General features: G+C 42.2%; 1 protein-coding gene across 4 annotated transcripts in view; it reads right to left on the bottom strand.

Annotated features, from left to right (window-relative positions):
* LOC147688935 (metalloreductase STEAP4-like) overlaps nucleotides 1–16,406 on the bottom strand; it is a 412,832-nt gene that overhangs the window by 133,500 nt on the left and 262,926 nt on the right. For 3 of the 4 annotated variants that reach the window (XM_086941829.1, XM_086941830.1, XM_086941831.1), the window contains one exon: nucleotides 1,405–1,569. The exons of the other annotated variant lie outside the window; for it this stretch is intronic. In XM_086941829.1, coding sequence (XP_086797955.1) covers nucleotides 1,405–1,569 — 165 coding nt within the window. The remainder of the gene's footprint in view (nucleotides 1–1,404; nucleotides 1,570–16,406) is intronic. 4 annotated transcript variants of the gene reach the window in all.

The following is a 16,406-nucleotide window of genomic DNA, read 5'->3' as shown; positions in this document are numbered from 1 at the left end:
CAGGACAGGAAACAAAAATATGGCGGAGAATGTGAGCGGGACAAGGGTCAAGAGGAGAGCCGGATTTGACCAGGGGAACCAAGGTGATCAGGCTCTCCCGAGTGATAGGGGGAAGTGAGGAAAGCTCGCCCTTAGGGGGGGGGCATTGGGGGTCGACAAAAGAGGAGGAGGGTGGCGGGATGTTAGCCTTGATGGTGATGATTTTGTCAATGAAATAGTTATTGAGGGAAGAACAGAGTGCTTCGGAGGGGGCCGGCTTAAGAGTAGTTCTGTCCGAGAACGCTAGGTTGTGGATGATGGTAAATATCTCCTTGGACTGGTTTTCCGCGGCTAAGATTTTGGAGGAGAAGTAAGATGTTTTTGCCTCCAAGATGTCTTTTTTATACTGGCCCAGGATGTTAGTGTAGACCAGTTTCAGGGTGGGGCAGTAATTCCTTCTCCATGCTCGCTCCGCGCGGCGAACTGTTAATTTGGTGGTCTTAAGCTCTTCAGTGAACCACCGATTGGCGTCCTTGTCGCGTTTGGAGGTAATGCGCTTGAGCGGGGCAAAAGCGTCGCGTCCATTGGAGAGCCACTGATCTATGGCGTCGGCCTGGGAAAGGGTGGGAAGACCCTGTAAGGGGGGGAGGGACGAGGTAAGGAGGAAGGAGAGATTCTCCAGGTTAACACGACCCCATGATCGGACCCAGGTGTTTTTTGTTCGGGGGGGCTTAGCTGGAGGGTGGATGGGAAGAAGGAATGAGCACCGCACTGCAGGAAAGTTTTTCGAACTAAGCTAAAATATATTAGTGGTCACATAATACCAACACCACACCACCACTGATGCGTTCCTACTGCAAAGTCTTGCTCATAATTTGTGTGAGTCTATCATCAGTTTTCGTTATCTATGTATATCTCCCACGCCGCTCATTATGAAGCATTGTGGGATTAGTAGTTTTCACAATGTTGTTACGGTATGCAATAAAAGCATATTTATATCAATCATACGCTTTTTTACACTTTTTTACACTTTTTTTTACACGAAACGTTTGTACATTCAGCAACTGATGTGATATAGAAGCAAGTCTGATTTACATTTTCTTATTGTGATCGGTATTTATATAGTTTATATTGTTTGTTTTCCTTTTTTCGAGCCCATTCTATGCCGTTTACAGTTATCAGGACAGACAGGCGCATACTTGTATCTTCTATGAGGTCTTGGTGTTGACTGTTTGATTCTTTTTATTTAAATACACACACCCTTCTAGGTAATTCCAATGGGTACGTTTAGTATATGTACCTACTTTTGGCAGGAATACAATTGTATTTTCAGTTTATACATCTTAGCCACTGAAAAAATGTGCACATCACACAGGTACTCACTCCCAAATATTTTATGGAAACATATACATATTTTTCATTTACCTGCACAAAGCGGAACTCCCGCCAGTTGACTGCATTACTAACAGATGGCAGGGAAGTTATTCCAAGAAGCACATAGAAAAAGAACCCGAGGATCCCCAGAGCTAAGTACGAGTCGCTGCGCCAAGCTGACACAATCTCAAAAGGAGAGGTTTTGTTATTTTGTATCTGTTGAGAAAAAACACAATGTAAGAGTTCTATTTCCTGCTTGTGCTGTAGATGCTGACCACAATATAGAGGAAATCAGAGGTCAAGGTGGCTATACCGGTGCTTCACATAATATAAACAACACAGACACATGTGGCTACTTTTGTTAGAGTCTGCCTATGATTGCTCATTATAGATGAGTGTGGTTTACAAACTGAATAGCAACCCCATAAACCTCCACCTCAAAGCATCGTTTGGTGTTAAAGGCTATGACAAAAACTGTAGCTTCCCCTGGCAGTTCAAAAGTGTCTGAACAAGTATGCTCTTTGCTCAGGCACCTGACAAAAGTTGCAATGTCCCGAAAGAATGCAATGTTCCAAATAATAACAAATGTTACTGTGATAAAATAAAAGATTATACTGAAACTTATATTAGCAAAAATGTCACAGATGATATATACCATTCGCCCCCAGAAGTCCCTTAGAGGTTTTAGATAACTTGTGGACAACATATTTTTCATTTCAAAAATAGAATTTATTGTATCAAAAAGCAACAGAGTTTGAGTCTCGCTTGAAAAGATAGGACGATTTGCAATGATTTCAACCTTTATATATGTGATGTTATAATTAGAATTGTACTTGTTTTTATCGGGCTCTCTAGTTGGACCACAATATTTTAGGCTGACTACATAATATTCAATACTCTATATATCATTGAGAAACAATATGCAATTTTTGTTTGCTCAGATCAGGCACTTTGAATGGGGTTTTGGGATTGGGCTCTGCAGCAAATACTTTAAAAGCATTTGCAATAATTCTTCACACAAAGTTCTTCCGGATGTAATGACAGAGAAGAAGGGAACCTGGTCTCTGAAGTACCTATTAATACGAGATGTAGCATGAGTGAGAAGGCAACAAGCAGCAGGGGGCATTTGAGGAAGAGGCAGTTGTAGACGTGCAGCAGAGCCTGAGAAATGTTCCTGCAACGAGCTCTAAAAAGATTATCTTTATATGTATGTTTGCAAAATTTGTGGAGGTTGTGGAAAGATAGACATAGTACGAGGACCATGTCAATTAGCATGTAGGTTTTTAGAAAGATGATGGTCAAGTTGCTGAAGGAACCATTTTCAGGGCATCAATATTACATCAAAGAGCCCTTTGTCCATTTAAACTGCAGGCCTTTCTTGAGATTGTCGCTGCACTGAGGATGAACGGTGTACTGTACATGTAATATATGGGTTTTTTTTTTCAAGCAGAGGACGTAGTGGCACAAGAAAAGTAATTTCCTATAAAATGAGAACAAATCAAATATGTAAAAAATAATAGTTGATTAAAAGGCATCTCATCAACAATCTACTTTTCAACAATGTGACTAACCTTTACTTCAGCTTTTTGAATTTTAAAGGAGGCATTGACGTAGAGGATCGAGGAATCTTAGGAGCAAATTTACCTTATTTTTAGGAATGTAGCATAATGGTGTCTCCACGCTATTTGGATACTCTTTAGTGATACCTGGTGAGGGGGAAGCTTGGGCAGAGCAAAACATGTTCCTCAAAATTTGATACAAACCATGGTTTGTTCGGTCTTTAGACAGTTGATATGTGAGTGGATCTGAAGAGGGGTATTTGTGTTTCTGATAAAGCTTGTGTTGGATTAAATCTAAGTTCTGGTATGTCCATACAAATATAGTAATCCTAGACAATACAGCAGTCATTTTAAAGTATTTCCTGTCATTGCTTGTCCTATATAAACCTGAAAATAACTAGTAGAAAAATCATAATATGTAATGTGGTGGTATTTGCGAGGAAGGAGACAATGTGGTCGAGCACAGGTTAGATTATAAATATTCAAATGTTTTGTTCTCAAATAGCTATATCTTCAGGGAATTTTATGTCAATGTATAAAGGATCGCTAGGGAGGTACCTCTGGGGGAAGTGAAGTTTTTGCTGGACACAACACCTTTGGTCACTTTAGGTCCTGAAGGTGTGAAATGTTGGGGGGGAGGGCCTATCATGGTCAATAAAATATGGCCCTATCAAAGACCTAGCCAGAAGGATGCTAGGATCTGATGGACTCCCAGCCGAGTTCTAACAAACACATTATATACATATATACATATTATCTACTGGTGGTTGCCAGTACGTAGATATAGTTAGGATGTAGTTTCTATTTGAAGAGCTTTTTTTCTTTTGCCAATAACATTCGCAAAAGTTTCAAAACTATTATGACACTCGCTGCAGCTGCTGCCTTGAAAGTTTCATGCTAGTCCATCAAGCGGGGCCGAGAAAAAGGGGGATCCCAAAATACATTTTTCTGCATGTTAATTCCCATATGAACTTTAGACACAGCTGCAGCCCGAAATGCTGAATGGAATTACACCAAATTAGGCAGAAAGATAGATATTGATGCAAGGAAGTGCCTTTTGTGATTTTGGTGTAAATCCATTCAATATTCTTTGAGATATTAACCGAAATCCAAATTTGTATATATAGGGACGCAAATCATCCGAGGATCCGAGAATTCCCGTGCTCAAATCTGATGAACTTCCAAACCAGAAAGTGTTGGCAGGCATCAAGGTGAGTCTCAGAAAAGACCTTAAAAAATATGTGAAGGGGACAGGGCATGAATACCCTGACCTCAAAGGCCTCCTGCCCCCCCTAATGGGGCTTATTATTGCCTTGGGGACCATCACCTCCACAGGGCTTATTTATTGTTAAATGGGGGGCCTCTCAGATCCCTTTGGCCCAGAGGCACACCACCTCTCGGCCACATTCCAAAAATAAATTGGGGGGGATTTGGGGACTCTGCGGTATCCCGAGGACGACCACCTCCCTGGGAATTATGCATTGTTATAGGGGCCTCTCAGAACGCCCTCTACCCTGGGGACCACCATGTCCCTGTTACCATAATCAATTTGGAATGGGGGCCTTTGGGACCCCTCTCGGCCCTCAGGACCCCCACTTTCTCGGGCCCACTTCTCTTTTAAAAAATGGGACAGGGGTCACACAGCCCCCTCAAAAACCTTTCTCTGCCCCGGTGACCACCACCTCACTGGGGCAGGCCCTGCAAACAAGATAGTAAGGGCACTGCACGGCAACCCTCCTGGAGTCTTAGATGGAACTAGGAACCCCCACCCCATAGGACCGGCTCCTGCAATGTCCATCCCTGGGACATAGTAGTTTGACGTTGCCTTTATGGGAAACTTTACTGTTCCAGCCAAGTCACAGCAAATGCTCCACTTCCAGCACACAAGAGCTCAAAAATGCTGTAGCTTGCTGTAAGCGGAGCAGAATTGCTTTCAGACTCAGGGAACTGCATGTTTAGCAGCTCGCTATGTCTGAAAGCAATTCTGGCTCCTGCAGGATTTGGGGAGCTGCAGGTGTAGGAGTGTAGGATCTGCTTACTATGGTTACCCCCACCTTTTGCTGGTGTTTCACTGTTTTTCGACTTTAGTCCAGCTGGGGCCCTGCTAACCAGGCCCCCAGCCTAGCTGCTTCCTCTCTAAAATTATTGCATGTATTTTAGGTACACTCCAGTTTGGTTGCTGGGGTGCCCTTCTGAGTCCCTAGTATATGGTACCTTAGGTACCAAGGGCAAAGGTACCCGGGAGGCCTACCAGAGGCTGAAGCATGTATTATGTAACTCCTGGGAAGCCTTCCAAAATGACACCACAGGTCTGCTACTGCAGCCTGGGTAAGGTGGTGCATGCACCCCTTACTGAGATATAGGTTACATTTATAGTTACCTTTAATCACTGACACATATAAAGCTTCAAGTCACTCCTATGGCAGGCCTTAATAATCCTGAAGGCAGAGTGCTTGGTTCTGTGTGAGGGGCAGCCCATGCATGAGCAGGATCCATCTGCAGCTTTCAGAATCTATTTTCTGAGGGTGTTCTGTGATCCAGCCAGACCACATATCTTAAGGGCATTATAACCTTGCGGTAAATGCTAACTTTGGAATGGCTGCATCAAAACATGTCGTCTTTGTTGTCAAACACTTTGAATCCTATCTCCTCGCCAGTCCAAGTGGTGGGGGGAGAATTCCACCCTTCTAGAGGGAGAGACATGTACACACTGGTCTGCCCGGTTAAAGTTTAAAAACGCCCCAGAATCACAAAATGGATGCTGCAGTCACAGACACGAGTCTGGCCTCCTGCTGCTGACCGAAACTCTGGCAGGGAATGGCTGGACAATAGGTTTCCTGTCACAGGGAGGGGTAACCACCTCCCAGACAGGCTTTAGTGTATTGGGTCTGGGTGGGAGCACTCTGAGAGTGCCTTGCTGTCTGCACTGGGGGCACATTTTGTGTCTGTGATGCTTGACACAAATGTTGCCTCAGAAGTACCAGGAAGGGGATGCTCTTTCCACTGCCTCCCCTAACTGGTTCACCACCTGCCAGAATGATATCACTGCGCAGGAATAGTGATGCCCGTCAAGGGAACACAGGGAGACAAAACAAGGAAAGTGGGGGGGGAATAGAAAATACAGGTTTCTTCATGCACCGGAGGAGTAACTGCTATTCCTGGAGAGCCACCAAATTTCTGAATACAGGAGTCCTATGTAAATACAAAGAACAATGGTTAGTGTAGTAATTGCTAAGTGTGGTAGGAAAGGTACTGATTGTGAGAAAGTTACCCACGGGGGTGAGATGAGAGAGCAGGCAACATGTAAGTATGGAAGATATGGTAGCCAGGAATGGTAGTCTCTGTATCCTGTAATATATTGTAAAGTGAGTGTCCTATCTCTGTGCTATGCAGGTAAATGAGTAGAAGACAATGTACTGCCTACCTGTGTATGGGTTTAAAGAAAGCCTTAAAGACTGGAACTAGAATCAACACTCCTCTAGTTCCAGGTAAACTATAACTAAGCGCCGGGACTAGTATCAATGCTCCACTAGTCCCGGTCTATATCCAGGGAAGACTACAGTCTTCCAAAATCACCTTAAATCTACCACGCACCGCGTGGAAATCTTAACTCCAACTAATCTGCAAGAATAATCTTGACCAATCCCTTAGTAACTCAGGGAAATGCCGAGGCTTAACAAACAATGTGAACGTACTCGTGAGTTTGACTACACAAACGCACCTCAAACTCTATGAACAGATGCGCTCAACAACGATCTCATTTCAATAGATAGTACCTGCCAGGAGACGCCCCGACGCCCGCCGAAGACCCGACGGATCCCGCTGCTCGCCACCACCGTGACCCGGAAACAAGGTACAAACGACCTCTGAACCGGAACGGAACGCGAAGCGTTCAATGCAGGGAAGGGGGTGGTTAAATGTCGGGTATGATGTATCTGCGCATGCTCGGCCCTTCGCACATGCGCTGTGAGTTTGCCAACCAACTGGAGTTGAGGATTGCCAACCACGTCCTCGCACGCAAGCACAACAGTGTCCCTGTGCATAGTCCAGTTGAATCCGGTTGCTGGGGCACTCAGCCCTTGCTCTGGCACAAAACTGGACAAAGGAAATGGGTGTAACCACCCCTCTTTCCAAACCCTCCCATGGGTGGGTCCCCAGAGTATGTCCAACCCCTTTTCTTAGTATAAAAAAGGGCCCCCTGGCAACAGGACTTTAGATTACACCTGGATGAAACTCTGTAATGAAATCCTGGAACTTTGACGCTCTACTAACGATTAGAGGACAGAAGAATCTCCCTGGGGTCAAGGAGTGACTCCCCTGTTCAAACAGGCACCAACAAAGCATTTGCCAGTCTGCATCCTTGAAGTTCCCGCCAGACTCCAAAGTACCTGCAGCCCAGAAAGAAGATTTTCAGACTTCTCTAAGGCCGACCCGAGTCCCCAGCAAAGTTTAGAGCCACAGTTCTCACGAGTAATGTGGAACCGGAACTCCTGACACCATGCACATTTGCTAAGTGTATTAACTTCCTGATCTTTCCTGAAGTTGTGCTTTGGGTTACTTGTAGCCCCAGCCCGGAGCATCATCTGCAATGAAGATTGTGTGCCTACACTCCACGAGTGTTCTGTGAGCCAGCTTCTTGCATTTCTGCTTAAGGCTCCTTTGCGATCCCTGGTCCATTGACTGGTGGGTCCGCTCGAAGGTAACTCCACTTTTCTTTGGACTTCTCTGATTGCTCCAGATGTGCCCTGACTCTCTACCAAGTGGTGAGTCACCCAGACCCTGCTGGTCTGCACCAAAGCCTATTTCTATTTTCTTGGTGGGTTGCTGTTGCCAAGGCTTGTTGGGTCCAATCCGGTCACCAACCCTGCAGCACTTGACATCCTTTATGGGACAGCTCGAATCAAGTTCCTGGTCATTGTCGCCATTGAAAACGACGACGTATCCCGACATGAAAAGACACCTATGCATCCGGCTTCCCTGGGTGAGGTAACTCGAATACTCCGGTACTCCCATGGGTGTTGACTCTAGAACCTCCTAGTTCTCAAAGGTTTTGCTCCAAGTCCTCCTCAAAGTGTCCTTTATCTTTACATTTCCAATTGCGACTTTCCCCATAGACGTTAATGGTGATTTGCGGCTGTGTTTAGACACTGCACGCATCGCTCGTGGGACCCCTGTGTTGCTACCTTGAGTGGTTCCTGGTGGCCCCAGCAGTTCTGAAGGCTCTAGGCCTTGTATCTATGCAAGTCATGGTTCTTATACCACTTTATTGATATATGGCTTCGTACGCCCCTGGGGCTCAACGTATATTGTGCTATTTTACTGTCTGCTATTAAGCTTAATAAATGTTCTTTTACCTCCAGCCTCATAAAGAGACTAGAGGGATATGTTTAGAATAAATACATACACTACCTGGTGTGGTTCTCCTTTCATTTGGTCATTCACAAGATTATAGACTGGTAAAACAAGCTGCTTTACATTCCTTCAAGACTTAGCCTGAAGGCTGCTCTCCACAGCTACAACTAGGATAGCTTTCTATAAGGTTGCCTTTAACCTATCATCAATAAGGGGTTGTTTGTACTGGTGCAAGGTGCTCACTAGAATAGTGGACAGCATATGCCAGGCCAACTTCTCACAGCAGGGAACAGGGGGCAATCAGGCTCCCCTATGGTCCCAGTGGAGACTGGGTGCCCTCAAAGGGGCAGACCGCAGGGTATGGGTTCCACAGGGCCACATTTGGCCTAAAGAGGGGGCCATGCAGCCCCCTCCCCATCTCTAAATGTCTGGACTCCAAGAGATGGAGTCCCTGGGGCCAAAATCAGCACAGGAAGGTGGGTCGCACAGCCCCCTTCCCAAGTACTTGTTAAAAAATGTAAATAAAAAAAGGTTGGGTCCCAGGGGATTGAGGCCCCGGCTAAAATCAGTCCTGAGAGGGGGGCCGCTCAGCTCCCTCCCCAAATACATGTAGGCTGGGCCCCAGGAGATTTCCCCGGGCCAGAATCAGCCAGGGTAAAGGGAGCCATGTGGCCCCTACCCCTAATCTTTTTTTTTTAAAGGCCGGCCATGGAGGAGTTTTTGGAGGCCCACCCCTTTTTACCACTACTCTGCAAAGGCCCCACCCTAGGCTCACTGCTAGTTGGGGGATGAAGTTGCCTTGGCTCCTGAGGGTCCTTGGGGGTGAACTACCCCATATGTTACATCCAGTAAATCCCACACAGCTGGATTGCTTTCTCCATCACTCTGCAAATACACCTCCTGGTGCACTACTGGTTGGGGGATGAAGTACCCTTAGATGCTGAGGGTCTTTGGGGTCAGGAACCCCTCCTGTTATCTCCAGTAATTCCCACACAGCGGGATTGCTGAGAGCTGGTTGGAAGTTCTGTCCCCTTTCTCCACCGCTCTGCAAACGCAAATACTAGTTAAAAACCATAGTAATTCACTTAAAAAAACAAAGGTTCCAGGAACATTATAGGTAGGAAGTAGCCTTTAAAAATACCTTATGAATTCACTGAAAAAACAAAGGTTTTAAGCAATGTTCTCTCTAATTATTTTCCTCTGTGTGCGGCAATAAAGGGCTTCTGTGCACTGTAACCAAGGCTGTGTGCTCTGGAGACTGGTGAAAATTCACTATGCAAGTCAGTGTGGTGCGTGAGCTTCAGAAATGAGTTGTTTTCACTCCAATTAAGGTTTATGTGAAAATTAATGCAAAATGTTTCATTTTGATTCAGTTTATCAACATGTGAAAGCCTCTTTTAAGGCAACTGATTTAATGTTATTGAATCGCAAACCAAAATGGCCACATCAACACCTTGTACTTTGGGTTCACTTATGGAAAATTGAAAACATACGTTCTCAGCTATTTTTTCATGCTTCAACCAGTTTGTTTTCCATTATAGAAAATCCTTAATATAAACAAAAAAGAATACATGCTTGACTTCCTGATTTAATAGAGCATAGAAGAGCTCTATTTGTCCTAGTCATGGTCAACTCTGGTAAGCCCAGTAAAATTCATTAATCAATTAAGCTATTCAACTGGTAAGTGTACCACCCTGTCCTCGCAGTCTATTCCTTCAGTGATAACTGCAATCTGGAGGTCAAGGATTCTCTTGGTCCACACGCATACGATCTGGGACCCAACATCTTTCATCATTTGTATTCCTGCTAGTTGTGTCACAGTCTCAAGGGCATTTAGCCACTCCTCAGCAGCACAACATGATTTATTAAGTCAACTTTTCATCAATAGATTCAAATTTCTTGTTCAAATGCGGTCACTTACTGTGAAGTAGTTTCCAGTAGGGATAACTCAAGCCTGTGAGATGGGGATGGAAGTGACTCAGTGGATTTTAGTGTCCTTTAAAGCTCAGTTTTGCAGAGGAAATGTTTCCTCTAATTTTATTTCTCATTATGCCTTTATTGAGGATTTGTGTAAGCACTTTCCATCATCCATGTGCAAACCTGAGTGTTTTTTTATGTCAACTATTTGAGGCACGTGCACTGCTTTTTTGTATCCCAAACTTGTGAAGTGTTTCGTTTGTCTTTGGGTGCTCCGTAGGAGGCGTCTGACGTCCTGAGGCGCTTGATTTGACAAGAAAAAGAACGTGCGGCACACCTTACTCTCCTCCTTCAATGTTTTCCATATTTTATTCTTTTGTTCTCAGTTCAATTTTCTTTTATACTTTTGTCAAATAAAGTTCTATTATTGTTCATTTGCAATCCATTTTATTCATTTCACAAAATACGGCATTATTTTTAATCCATCCAATGCATTTCGGGCATTACAACCTGCCCTTCATCAGGGAACAATACTACAAAGAAAAAGGAAAAGTAAAAGAAAATCCAAAAACATTGTACGATCTGTTTGTTCCAAGCTTCATGTCCTAATGTTATAAACCTCTGTATTGTCAACTGGAAACTAACATGTATTAGTCTAAATTCTGAAAAATACGAATATCATCCTATCAAGAAGAATAAACGTCGTGGGGTTAACCTACCACCTACTCTAACCTTACATCCCGTGTAAATTCAAAGAAATGACTATATAGCCCACTCACTTGCCCGGCCCATAGTCAAAAATATGAAGACTTATGTTAAAGATACCACTGACTTTTTATTGAAGCTTGAAACAGTCCCAATTGAACCGGGTGAAAAACTGATTTTATGTACAGCTGATGTACGCTCACTTTATACATCGATACCCCATCTATTGAGGATAGAGGCAGTTGAAAAGGCTCTACTTAACTCAGACTTAGATCCACCCTTTCAGATGTTCCTCATGGAATTGATGTTATTTACTTTATACCAAAGCTATTTTCGCTATAAAGATGACTGGTATCAGCAACTGATTGGAACCGCCATGGGCAATTCAGCAGCACCGGTATACGCGAATATATTCATGCAGGATTACGAAGAGACACATATCTTTTCCAAAATAGAATGGCAGGACAATCTGAAATTACTAATACGATACATAGATGACATATTTATAATTTGGAAAAACTCTAAAGAGAAACTTCAGGAAAAACTCATTGAATTTAACAAAGCGGATGATCGCATACAATTAACTTGGGACATCTCGGAAACTGAGGTTACTTTTTTGGATGTAAAGATTTCACCAAGAAGGGTTTTGAGATGGATATTTTCAAGAAAAACACGGACAGAAACAACATGCTTCACTATCAAAGTTTTCATAACCTACGTTTTAAAAAAATATACCTTTCTCTCAAATGGTGAGATTTAAAAGAATCACCTCTGACAGATCTAAACTACAACTTAGAATGGATGAAATGGCAATGAGATTTTCTAAAAGAGGATACCCTGAACACAATATTGAGGAATCAAGGCAACAAGTAAACTCAATTGAAAGAGAAAAGTTATTGAAAACCAAAAAAAAGACTGAAGAAACAAGACTAGTGGCAGTTTCAAAATTTTCAACATTGAGTGAACGTTTCAAAAAAACTATCATTAGAAACTGGCCAGTTTTAAACCTTGAACCAGACTTCAACGGAATTTTTCAAAGAGTACCTTTATTTGCTTACACTAGAGCTCGTAACATAGGAGAAATGTTGAAAGACAAACCCATAACGGAGGAAATATTCAGAGGAACGAAACCTTGCTTAAATTGCGGAAATTGCAATAATATCATCAAAGGAAATAGGATCAACCATCCTATGAAAGGACATGAAATCAAACCGAAGACTAATGCGACATGTGATTCAGCCAATGTAATTTATGCTCTGAAATGTCCCTGTGGAAAAATGTATGTTGGAAAGACAGAAAGACGCATAACAACTAGACTAATTGAACACAAATCGAACATCCGAACAAAAAACATGAAATCAACAGTTGCTGTGCATTTTGTGGAGGCACAACACAATATTTCACATTCAAAATTCATTGTATTGGCGACTGTGAACAAAAAGGAAGGGAGAGACAATACGAAACATCTCCTACAAAGAGAGAACTTCTGGATACAGAAACTATGTACTCACAAGCCTAATGGGCTCAATGACCGCATAGAACTATCATGTTATCTATGAAATCATGAATGCGCCTTGGTACTAAAAATTGATTCTTGCGTTTTTGCAAATAATCTTGATTTTGTATGCTTTTGCTTTAACATTTGTCCGATCTTTATTTAGCTCATGAGATAGTTCTATGTTCATGAAACATTCATTATAGCTCTACCTTTAGGTGTTCCTAGAAACATGTTTTGACACCGCAGGGTTCGTACCCCCAGGCCGCCGTTATCCTTTTGATATTAATGAAGCACTGTAATTCTTAATGCGCAATATATTTTATTAGGATAGCATGCAGGTGTTGTCAAGTATACCAAATGATAGGGACTTTCGCATTCAATGTACCACATGATTGAGCATTAAGTATGTTTTATATCTCTATACCACGTGATCGGAACTGTGACCAATGAGGGTCCCCATGGATAAAATCAAGATGGCTACTAGGGAGGGCTCTGGAATGTTTGGTCTACTCTCGAGAAAGCTTTCTACAAGCGAGCACACATCAGGTCAGTGGCGGATAGTGATTATTGATAACATTCGTATAGAGTGGTGATAATGGAATCTTTGACAGAAGAGCTTAGCTTTTTAACACGTTTGCTTACTGCTTTTTGAATTGGATAGCGCTTGACCACACGTTGAAACATTTATGCGGCAGAACCGGCATGTGAGTGGACTATATAGTAATTTCTTTGAATTTACACGGGATGTAAGGTTATAGTAGGTGGTAGGTTAAATCCACGACTTTTATTCTTCTTGTTAGGATGATATTCGTATTTTTCAGAATTTAGACTAATACATTTTAGTTTCCAGTTGACAATACAGAGGTTTATAACATTAGGACATGAAGCTTGGAACAAACAGATCGTACAATGTTTTTTGATTTTCTTTTACTTTTCCTTTTTCTTTGTAGTATTGTTCCCTGATGAAGGGCAGGTTGTAATGCCCGATATGCATTGGATGGATTAAAAATAATGCCGTATTTTGTGAAATGAATTGAATGGATTGCAAATGAACAATAATAGAACTTTATTTGACAAAAGTATAAAAGAAAATTGAACTGAGAACAAAATAATAAAATATGGAAAACATTGAACTAACATGGTGATAAGAATCCTCATTTCATACTGAGGAGAGTAAGGTGTGCCCCCAGGGATGCTTCTAGGGTCTCACTAGAAGCACGTTCTTTTTCTGTTTTTTTATGTCACCATGTCACTACCCTATCCCTCTCTTAATGAGCTATGTATTGGGTAGGGGAAATGTAAGAGGTATCGTCCATCACTGTGCTTCTACTTTGTGCAAAATAAAATAATGCAATTTAAAGCATTTTTATATAAATACTTAATTAGAACACAAGAGTGTGTAGACAAATAGCTTGACGAGCTGTAAAAAGCACAGTTCTTTGAGGTCCCTATCCCAACAATAACATTATTTTATTTTCATAACTCAAGCTCTGTTAACAACTAGCACATTCCACTATGGTATGCAATGCCCCAGAAAAGCACAGGAGATTTGAACCTAAAAACTAAGTAGGAAAGTATATTTTCTAGAGTTTATTCTAGGAACTGAATCACCTTTAGGCACTTAAGTATCATGTCCTGTATGGAAGTAAGTGCTAGAGACAAATTTGACTAAAGATGAAAAGCAGTGCACATTCACATACTATGGTCTTTCCTTACTCTTATGGTAATATTTATGTGTGATCTTCTGGGAGAGGAATTTAAGAAAGCACATCACTTTGTGACTGGGTACAGAAATATCACATCTCTCACTGAATTTATGAGTACAAGTTGTGTATCTAATCTGTTTTATGTGACTATAACTGAAAATACCATAGAAAATATGAACATTAATGTACAGGTAAACTTTATAGAATGGAAAAAAGTAAACCATCACTGGCTTTTGTGGAACTTGTAAACTGTGGAAGGACAGAAAAGTAACATATAACTGGCCTGGGTCGAGCTGATAAAGTCTGAGGAAAGGGAGAAGAGTGAAGCACAACTTCTCTGACAGGACTAGCAAAATCTATGGAAGGAGAGGAGAGAGAAGCAGGACTTTGCCTAGTTAGGACCGATTCATTCTATGGCTGGAAGAAGATAAGAGAAAAGCAGAACTGCCTTCTTTCCTCTATTCATTTCCTATTCCCTCATTTATTTATTTATTTATAAAGTTTTATATAGTGCCTTCTCCCTTATGTTATTAATATTTTATATAGTACTACACACCACACAAGGTATTTTTAAGAGCTGAAAATAACAGATATTAACATTTGCCAAGTTATGGTACCCTTGTTACGTTGATGGGGCTTCAATTTTACGTAAAGCAGTGCTCCCAGCTTTATAGAGGTGGGCAGGCCACTGAGATCTCAAGTTAGGCTTGAGCCTGAAACCTGGCTCAACTCGGGGTTCTGTTGGATCCTCGAGCCCATAATAAGCCCAGCTTATTATGACTCTGTCCCTCTACCTACGATGTGGCATTACTGCCAGAGCTGCTTGCTGTGGAACTGGCAAACCAGGATCCAGTTTCAATGTCGGCTCAACATCCGGTGATTCTGACCACTTCACTTCATTCCCTATGCCTATAAAAATGCATGTGACCTTGTTGACCTTGTTTAATGCAACTGGGCCCCTATTATGACAAGTGCACACTTTCCCTGTTTGTGCACCTTCAAACAAGTGCGCCATCCGTAAACAGGGAAAGTGTACCCGATTATGTTAAATGAGCTGTTCTCGGGTCATCCTGGAGGCAGCGTAATCAGGTGAAACATGGAATGGCTGCCCTGCATTTCACTGTGTAGGCAGTAACCTACTTGCACTTTCAAAATGGATCAGAGATTCCCTTGCTTGAGGGTGCAGTGAGTGCCTGCTCCCGCCTGAAGGGGGAGGTCAGTGGGGTCTGTGCGACCCAAGTCCTTCCCTAAAGACGGCTGCACTCATGGGGCGCACTGACAGTGCGCCTCCTGACAGCTTCTTTGCCTCTGCACCCACGTCCATAGTAGGCACGGTTGCAGAGGCAAAGAGATTCCCCCATTGCATGGGGTCATGCACTCATGTAAATGAGAGAATACTCTCTTGAGAAAGTGCTAGCACTGCACCTGCTCCAGCACTATCAGTATTACAGAAGAGGCCGCACAAGCTTCTGCAGCCGCTTCTGTAATACCAAAGTGCCCTCTGGAGCACACACTCAGGCACAGATGCCTGTTGCGCCCCCGGGCATTTTCAGTTATATGGCGCTCATGTAAAGCTCTAAGCCTTTGGGTTGAATTTGCTCTGTATTTAGAAACTGCAGAAAATGAACTAAGAGATAAAAAAGCCTTAATATAAGGAAAACAAATAGAGACCCATTTTCAGGCTGATATGTTCAAAGTGAAATCAGAAAACCTGGATAAATCACAGCCTAGGAGATTAAAGGGTGATTTTAAGCCAATACAATTTTTCACCCTAACTCTTTTTTTTTACTATTGCATATGAAAGCACTTTCGAATATATGAGTTCAGACTTCCAGTTGCACAAAATATCACTTTTGATAAGAACTTCTTAGTGCAGTGCTATAAAGTGCCTTATTATTGTTAAAGCTTAAACATGTTAAAAATGTATAGAATTTTGAAGAGACGTTACCGTATGTTATGCAATGTTTGTTGCTTTATTTACATGTCCGAAACGTAAAAAGTTATTCTCCTGTTTTTAAAGATCAAAGAAATTGAAACATAGACAACGGATACCCCCAATAAGAAGTGGGAATAACCGAATCTAAAGTACTTAAAAAAGAAGAAGAATATTTGGTTTCTATAAGTCTGTCCTAAAGAAGGTGCTCAAAAGAACTTAACGCACCGAAATACGTCGACAAAGGACTGCCTGAAGTACCATATATTCAGAGATTTTTAATATATGCCATAAGAATTGGTTTTTTATCTTGTGTTTGATAGTTTGAGCAATAATAAGAACAGGATTTACTTTTGTATTACATTAGGGAATGCTCAAACATA

Source organism: Lissotriton vulgaris, chromosome 10 (genome assembly GCF_964263255.1).
Source record: "Lissotriton vulgaris chromosome 10, aLisVul1.2, whole genome shotgun sequence".
In the NCBI taxonomy this organism is placed as follows: Eukaryota; Metazoa; Chordata; class Amphibia; order Caudata; family Salamandridae; genus Lissotriton; species Lissotriton vulgaris.
The sequence above is the reverse complement of the archived record's forward strand: the minus strand, read 5'-3'. Positions and strand labels throughout refer to the sequence as shown.